The sequence below is a fragment of the Talpa occidentalis genome, unplaced genomic scaffold, assembly GCF_014898055.3.
Source record: "Talpa occidentalis isolate TD23 unplaced genomic scaffold, MPIMG_talOcc4v2.1 talOcc4.16, whole genome shotgun sequence".
Taxonomy (NCBI): domain Eukaryota; kingdom Metazoa; phylum Chordata; class Mammalia; order Eulipotyphla; family Talpidae; genus Talpa; species Talpa occidentalis.
This window is the reverse complement of record NW_023601653.1, coordinates 63,229,100-63,237,948: the sequence shown is the minus strand read 5'-3', so window position 1 is coordinate 63,237,948 and position 8,849 is coordinate 63,229,100. Positions and strand designations below refer to the sequence as shown.

The 8,849-nt window shown below is 35.8% G+C and overlaps 1 protein-coding gene and 1 long non-coding RNA gene across 4 annotated transcripts in view; one reads left to right on the top strand and one right to left on the bottom strand.

The window, feature by feature from the left end:
• Positions 1-11: 11 nt before the first annotated feature.
• On the bottom strand, positions 12-7,492 carry LOC119247713 (protein mago nashi homolog 2). 3 transcript variants are annotated; one of them, XM_054696446.1, is made up of 6 exons: positions 7,307-7,344; positions 5,904-6,019; positions 4,668-4,726; positions 3,904-4,014; positions 1,600-1,682; positions 13-374 (listed from the first exon to the last, which is right to left on the bottom strand). In XM_054696446.1, exons 3-6 carry the CDS (start codon positions 4,680-4,682, stop codon positions 275-277), a joined length of 309 nt encoding a protein of 102 aa, XP_054552421.1. In that variant the 5' UTR covers positions 4,683-4,726; positions 5,904-6,019; positions 7,307-7,344; the 3' UTR covers positions 13-274. The 3 variants fall into 3 exon arrangements, with proteins under 3 accessions (XP_037370251.1, XP_037370252.1, XP_054552421.1); XM_037514354.2 differs by lacking the exon at positions 5,904-6,019 and having other exon boundaries at positions 12-374; positions 7,307-7,492; XM_037514355.2 differs by lacking the exon at positions 5,904-6,019 and having other exon boundaries at positions 12-374; positions 3,916-4,014; positions 7,307-7,492.
• A 13-nt stretch (positions 7,493-7,505) lies between these two features.
• The window catches only part of LOC129145989 (uncharacterized), a 51,097-nt gene continuing 49,753 nt past the window's right edge, over positions 7,506-8,849 (top strand). Inside the window, exon 1 of the long non-coding RNA XR_008552266.1 lies at positions 7,506-7,580. This is a non-coding gene — a long non-coding RNA (uncharacterized LOC129145989). The remainder of the gene's footprint in view (positions 7,581-8,849) is intronic.

The following is an 8,849-nucleotide window of genomic DNA, read 5'->3' as shown; positions in this document are numbered from 1 at the left end:
AAAACATAGCCTACTGTAAAATAAAACACTCTCCAACCAGACTTCAATATCTTTTATTTCAGTAAAAGACAGCTTTTATTTACAGACTTTAATGTGTGTGGGGACTCTCCAACCCACTTGGACCCAAGTGAAGTTAACCATTAAGCCTTTTTATGTATTTTCAGTTTGCATACAAAAGTGTTCACATTGATAAAAACCCCAATACTGTAAATGACAAACCCTCCCTTACCTATCCCAAAATTAAATATAAAAACAACTTCAAAAAACACATAATTTAGATGGGTTTAATCTTGAAATGTAATCCAATAAGGCTAAAAACTAAACACTTCAGGTCCTGTACCAAATAGTAAAATACTCGAAGGCCTTCAGGATCCCTAAAATTAAAAAGGTAATAATTATTTTTGTGTTCAAGAATTAAACAACAGAAGGTCACAAGCTAGTTCCTAAAACAATGAAGTTAAAGGAATTCAGGAGAAAGGAAGGATCTGCTGATAACTAAAATGGACATAATCAATTACAAACTATCTTTTCTATAGGGAAAATAATATGAATTTTTTTCAACATTCATTTCAGATTTGAAATATTTAAAGAAAAAGATAATACTCATAAATACAACATCACTGCCCATGGAATAACTATGAATATTTTGGTGTGCCTCTATTTTTTTCCACAATTAAAATCATTCCCTGTTTCTTTTTTAACATTAATTTTTCCATTATATTGAAAATACATTCACAAATAATTTTTAATTATTTTAACAATTTCCCCTTGTTAAATTAAACTGAATTTTTCCCCAATTATAAAAAGGCTTCAATGAACATACTCATGAATAATAAAGCCCTCTCATTATTTGAGAATATTTCCCCAGAACAGATGTTTATCAATGAAATAACTAGGGCCAAGATGAATGAAAAATATTCAGATGCATGTTATCAAATTGCTTTCCAGAAACCATCAATTTACAAAGCCAGTGAGGTATGAATGCCATATCCTCACTATGGGAAAATAAATTAGTTTAAAAATATCTGTTCCGTCTTTATGAACAGTTTACATTCAAATCAATAAAGCAAACAAGTAAGTTATTACAATTTAGGGTGATAGGAAAAAGAGCACTATGAGGACATTCTGAAAGAACACAGTGCAAAGAAAATACTGAAGCAGATTTTTCAAAGACAAATGGGAAGTGTTATAGTCATAGAACTAAGATATTGGTAGCTAAAACCATACTTAAAACTCTCATGCATATTTTTTCCATTTCTTTCTCAAGGATAAGAATAATGGGATATAGCACTATATAATCCAATTAATATAATCCAATGTGGATTTTATTTAAATTTTGTGACAGTATCCTGGTCTCTTAAAAAAAAAAAAAAGATAATAAAATTTGAGCATTCTACATAGTTAGATTAAGAATTTTTTTGGCAATCAGTAAAATGTACAGCTAACTTCTTTGATAGCAAGTATTTAATGGCACAAAAATTGGAATTACTTCTATATAATAAATTGATATACCATTGAAAACATGCTATCAAATTGGCAATATTCTAAAATGAACCTTTCTAATAGGTCAATTTAGTCAAAACACTTTAACATACTCACTTTGACTGATTTACATCAATAAGAGACCCTATTTTTGATGTGGTAAAAGAAATGTGTTCGTCTCCAATTACAATTTCAAGCTCCTGAAAAAAAGGTAAGAGAAATGTAGTTAATACAAAAATGCATCCCAGAGATAGCTGTATTCTTGCTACCAAAAGATGTCAATTGTAGCCACAAATTATAGCAGTTATAGAGGAGGGTAAAATGAAAAAAATTTGATGTTAGACTATAAACTGTCTGCAAAATAAAAATCTCATCAACTGCTCAAGAGCCCCCAGTATTAAGACCAATCTCTAAAGATGATATTATGAAATGAATGATATACTTGAGATTTATACACAAATGCTTCTTACAATGTTTATAAAAACTAAAGGTATCACTTTGAAGCACAATGTACAAATAATGTAGGTACAAACCTATTTTTAATATAATAAACACATTTACCCTTTCCTGCAGACTTGTAAATAAGTAAGCTTACAAACAAATGAAATGCATAATAATAGCATCACTTTGGCATCTACTGTGTGTCAGGTTTTGCTGTCAGGGAGTTTTTTACAAACTTTCTCTGAAATCCCAAAAGTACCCTTATCATCTAGACACATCAGCCTGATTTTAAAAGTGTGAAATCCAAGAATCATAAAACATAGTTTAAAAAACTTTTTGGTATTTATAACCACTAATAAATGATGGTACTGACATTTGAATTCCGGACTGTACGACTGAAAGACTACTATTCTTTGACTTCACAAAACGATTAAGATTAACAATTAGTAAAACAAATACAACATAGCATAATGTTCCTCCTGTGCCCAGTTAGTGCATAAACGTTCTTGATCTTTACCTGCAAATCTAAAACCAATACTGAAGAGGCTATGTCTGCAGTAATTTCTTTTTCAGATTACATTAACAGAGGCCATTAAACAGTCTTAGCAATAATTCTGATCAGAAGACCTATTAAGTAGTTTATGATGTACACATAAAGGAGAATTAACTAAGGTTCTGAAAAAATCATAAAATCTTTGATTTAAAGATCCAACAGACAATTTCTGGAACACACCTAATCCCCCTCAATTAACCAAAACATACAAAAGCATCATCAAGTGGGTAGATAAAAATACTGGGGCCTCTGAATCTAAAAGAAAGCATAAGTTTGCTGCTATTTTTTGTTTTTTAGTATTTATATATGCATAAAAAAATATAAGTTAAGTGTTTACAATGTATAAAATACTGTTAACTATTACCTTTGCTTTGCTAAATAATGTTTCCTACATACTGGTTCTTTAAATAGGTTAAGTTACTACTACATAGTGTCAGCATGTTAGATTTCTCCACATTTTCTTCTAGTCAAAGGTGATAAAAAAAAAAAAGTACAGTCCTCAGAAACACACAAAAGTGAAATTAAATGTTTCTTCCACCAGGGGTCGTATCTCATTTCTCCAAGAGTTGAAAATTCAATTAGGAAGTCAAAGTGGCTTTAGAGTGAATTAGGTCTACTTAGGCTTCATTAGTTCTTCAGAAGCCCTTTGAGAAACATCAATATTCTGAAGGGGATATGAAAAGCAAAGGCAATGGTCAGTTTGAACAAAGAAACCAATTAAATGCCCTGAATGGAATAAAAATAAAAGTAAGAATTTTCAAAGTTATAAATTTGGAGAAATTATATTTTATAGTCAATGAGAATCCTGCTGCAAATTTAACAAATATTTGTACTTATTTCTCATTAAAATGGTTAACATGGGGCCTCCATGGTGCACAGCAGTTGAGCGCTAGGTTGAGAAGCTGCCCGCAGCTTCTGCAGAGCCGGTTCAATCCCCGGTTGCTCCCTGGCCACCAGAGGAGGGTCCCACATGGCACGCAGACCTCTCCTGCTGCCTGCTGCTCCCCTCAGCAGTGTACTTCGGTCCTTCTGCCTGCTCTGCTCCCCGCTCTGGCTTTGGTGAATTCTCTCACCCTCCCGCGCTTCTGACTGTATAAATAAATAAATAAATCTTTTTTAAAAAAAATAAAAAATAATAAAATAATAAAATAAAATAAAATGGTTAACATAGTATTGAAACTACTCATAACCATATGAAAACATCCTAACTTTGGCTGGGAAGGCTACGAAGAAGGCTGCTCAGAAAGATGTCTAAGTTTAGAGCTACCTTGACTTCTTTACTACTAGGAAGTGGCAAAAGGGTGATTAAAATAAAATAACATTTACCAGGTGCCTAGCAAATGGAAAACCTAAGGATTTATTCCAAATAAATAAGGAGAGGTATAACAATTATATTTATGCTTTCAAAGAATCTTTAAGTACGAAACCTGTCGGCCAACCCTGTCAGGGGGAGGCCATAAAGCATCATCTTCTTTTGTAATTTCACTGTCATCAATAATTCTCTTCAGTTCTTCCATTACACTCTTGTGTACATAAGCCTAAAAAGAGTTACAACAAAAATTTCAGTCTCTTTTTTGTCCCACTAATCAGAAGGTAATGACGAAACATAGTTAACAAACTTTGAATATTCAAACAGAGTATCACAGAAAAATTTAATTCTGATTCCAAAACTTTTAGGTGGGAGTCATTCCTCCCTATGATTTTTCTTCAGTCTTACCTTTCCTTTAAAATATATTTTCCCTCTTCACATCACTACCCCCTTTTAAAATCCTTTATTCTGCCTTTGTAACATAAACGCAAATATCTCCAAGAGGTTAAAGGGACAACACAAAGTCTAAGAGAACAGAGACCAATATACATAGATGTCACAGTGCACTGGACTTTCTCTTTTAACTTTTGAGCTTTTCACTTAAAATACTTATTGTGTTAAAATCATGATTATCAATTAGTTTTAGTGAACAGTGTAAAATGACAAAGTTACAAAATGAATTAAATTATATGATCATATGAGGGACAATTTAATGTATTCAGATTTCTTCTTTTGACATTTCAAAGGCTACAATTATATCTAATCTAACTTAGAATCCCTTTCCAATCATAAATTGGCTTCTTTGCAAAACAGCCTTAGATATACTTTCATATATCTAAAATGAGCTAAATGTGAAAACTTAAGACATTCAGAAAAACTTACCTCTTTTCTGATCATGACATCATTTTTATAATTGCTGTTGTTGGCATATCTAAGCTTTCCTGTGGAGTGAGAAACATCAATTATTCTGAAATATAGATTGAAAAAAATTCAGTCTATAACAGCAAAAACTACTAAAAAGAAAAAAAGAAATGGCATCATAAGCAATGTTGAAGGTAAAGACCAATTTATATTAATGCTTTTATTAGTATTTCCTCCTACTTAATATACAATCAATGCTAGATATGTGGACACTCAAATATTTGCTGGTAAGTTGTAGTCAAATTTTTTAACATTCTGTGCCTTCAATGTAATTTTTAAATGTGATATAATTTGTAAATACTTCACGCCTTCAATACATCAATAAATCAATATAATGGGAAGGTCATTTTTTTAAAGGATTTGATGATTTATTTATTTATTTATGCAAGTACTGGGTACAGTCAGAAGTTCTGCGCGCCATGTGGGACCCTCCTCTGGTGGCCAGGGAATAGCCGGGGATCGAACCAGCGCTGCAGAGGCTGCGGGCAACTTCGCAACTCAGCGCTCAACCGCTGCACCACCGGGGAGGCCTGGAAAGTTCATTTTTAAAGCCCATTTTCTTACACTGTATCATAAAGTAAACAGGGAATACAAAAACAGAACATTTCTTTTAAAGTTTAAGTTATATGTTCGTATTGGTACAAAGTGATTCACCCAGAGTATTTAATCTAATCTGTAAAACAACCAGAAACGTAGTTTTTATTCTTTCACCTATTCACAGATGAGAAAAGTAACTTGTCTAGGGTTGCAGATTCAGATCTAGAACTACCTTCTTCCAACATTCATGCTTTCCCATTGCTCCCAAATGTTCCTTTAATTATTTTCCTCCAAATGAATATAGGTATACAATGTAGCAATGGTAATATTTTAGAACTGTGACTAGAAAGCACACCAACTATGTACTGCTTCTGAATAAACACTGGCCACCTTGTTAGCTGATCTATATTTAATTTTCATCCATCATGACTTTTGTACTTCCTGATGCTTTTCTTCATGGCTAGTCAGTTGCTCAGGTACAGGTGTCATGTGGTCCTGATCCTCTAAAATGACAGGTTACCCTAATGAGGGGAATCCCTTAGGAATCACTGTCATTGATAAAAGGATGTGGAATGATGTAATGGCAGATAAAAGGCTAAGAATGTGTTCCAGCAGGAAATTGCCCTCATAATATGAGACTACTTCATTTATGTGACAAACCAAAGGTGATGGGCAAGCTGAAAGTTGTTCACTGCAAAGACACTGAGGAACAATGCCACATAGGAAAGAACAGATGAAGACGTCAAGTAAACTGGTTCCTTAAATTTAGAAGAGACCTGGGGGAAATGAGGAAGAATAAGGTGATTAAGGATTTTGAAAAGTGCTGGGTCACAATTACCTTGTGTTCTGCCTGAAACATCTGACACTATCTCTTTTCTAATATATGACCCTCCCCTACTTTTTCTTTCATGATCTCACAAAACTTTGCCTACAGCATGGACACAGCATTTAATATCCCTAGAGCTCTATGTTTAATTTCACATCTCCGTTGCCTATCAAAACATAGCCCCTTACAAAAAAAAAAGAGAGAGAAGTGCTTTGGGCCTCCCCTGGTGGCGCAGCGGTTGAGTGCTGGGTTGCGAGGCTGCCCGCAGCCTCTCCAGCGCTAGTTCGATCCCCGGACACCAGTGAGGGTCCCACCAAAAAAAAAAAAAAGAGAGAGAGAGAGACAGCCCCTTGTGGTAAATTTAAAGTCATACTCATAACTGTGCCCTCAAATTTTTGTATTTCCATGCTGCCTAGCATGTAATTAGCATTCAGAAAAGGTCAACGTAGTTGGACTGTCCTAGTTTCAGGAAGAGCTCAATATATAATAGGACTCTCTAAAGTGTATCAAATCTGTCAAAAGACAGAATTTGCCACACCACATGGACAGGAGGCACTGTCACGTCACACTCTGTCCATGCTACTCTCAGCAGTTTGACTGCTTTTTTCCTTCAGAAGCCAAGAAAATACGACTTTCATTTCAAGATTCATCTGTCACCTTCTCTAGGAAGTTCTCCACGACTCCGTGTAGAACTAACCACACCCCTCTTTTGTGCTGATGCACATTAGTTGAACTTTACTTAAGCACCCAAAATACATCACTTTATTGACTTTACAAAACGTCGAAGACCCGCCCCCCCCTTTCAAAACAGGCTCACAGTTTTTAGACCTGCTGCCTCATATGCATACCCTGAATAAATATAATGGACCGGGAGATTTTAAGCATTCACTGGACCACAACTTGGTAGGGATGCTCTTTAAAATATTCACCTATTTGACCAATAAACTGGAGGGTCTGGAAGGCCCTTCTGGTGCGCTAATTCTAGAATTCTGCTTACTACAGGTTAACTTTTCAGTACTTGGCAGGATTCGCTTTTCTGAACTAATTTACACCGATTTATTCTCTTTGGCTCATAAGACCAATTTACGACTCCTACATTCTTAGGCCTCTAGTAACTTCGGCTCAAGCAGGGGCCTCAGGACCACGATACACTTGCAAGCCCACCCCGCCTCCTCAGCGGCCTCTCGGCCTCACGCCCCTTCCCCAGCAGCGCGCAGGTGGCTCCAGCTCCGCTCACCGTCTGGCCGAAACTCGAACTCCAGAAACTCGTGTCCAAACTTGCCCTTGTGCCCTACGTAGTAGCGCAGGTAGAAATCACTGGCCATAGCCATTTTTACCGCAGGAAAAGCCCGCGGAGGCCCGGCCAACGTGCCGCCGGCGCTCGGCAGTGACGTCAGTCGCCCGGGTAAGTGCGTCACTGGCCGCGCGCCCTGTCGCCTCTGGGCGCGGGGGGGAAGCCAGTAGATGGCGTCGCGGGGCCCTGGCGGCCACGCCAACTTCACTTTACTAGGGTCGGGAACGATTACTTTTAAAGTTAAGTGGATTATGCAATAGTAGCAAAGCACAGCAAAATGAAATCTAGTAGCGTGTTTATGGGCTTAGAACTAAGATTGGCCCGTAGCTATTACAATAGTGATTTTAAGTCTCGCGATATCTAAGGAGTGGGTGTGATTTTTTTTTTTGTTTTTTTGTGGGTTTTTTTTTTTTTTTTTTTACAGTGTAACTGGTGGTTGAGTTACAATGAAGCGCTGCATTAGGGATAGAACTGGAATACCACCCTTCTTTCCAGCTAGATTCCTAACATGTGGTTTTCTTCTTTGGCCCGTGATTGTGAGTTAGGCAGAGGCTGCAAACGTATAGCAAAGGAGTCGAAGTAGAAAGAATACATCAAACAAGAAGTCAAGTTTACATGGTATTTTGAAACTGAAAATCCCTGACAGTCATGGTATGAATGAATTCCTTTAAAAAAAAAAAAAAAAACTTGTAAGATGCTTCATTCATTCAGTAAGGGTTAACCTTTAGTGGCCTATAGAATTTTGGAAATTTGCCTTAAATGTTTACCCCATACTTCTTATCAGATAAAAAAATTGAAAATTAGGGTTACAAAGTATGAAACACAGTCTGTTTTTCAAATAATATTGATCATCTTTTTTTTAACTAACACAGAGCAATCCTGTCTATTAAATGGCCTTAAACCTATGGAATTTAGTAGAAAAAGCTTATCTCTGCTTAACCTTAGTCGAATCACTCTCTCTAAGCTTGTGTATCAACCAAATGAATATACTACCATGAACTTTGCCAAGCTCGCAGAATTGTTGAGATCAAATGAGAAAATGTGTGTAAAATAAGCTTTGTTATTTATGAAATTTGTGTTTTAACAAGCACTTCCTGTATTCCAGAAATGGTTGACACCAGTAATAAAAAGATGGAACTCTTAGCTTTGGCTCAAGTTTGCAAAGATAGCAAACATATACACAAATATTAACACAAGGGCTCAATTCCTGTAAGAAAGAATTTATTTTAGTGTTGATAGTACAGAAGAGGAAGCAATTACTTTACTGGAGAATAGGCAATGTTGATTAAAAGGAATTTCAGAGGAGGCTTGTAATAAGATGTTCTGTTTGAATTGGACCTTGTGGATAAGTTAAGCATGTGTTGGGAGGGATGGAAAAGCATTTCAGGCAAAAAATAGCCCAAGCAAAGGCAGTGTGAAAATGTATGATTTGGGCAAGTCAAATTCAGAGTAGGTAGAACATAAAGTTCATAGAAGTGAAATGACA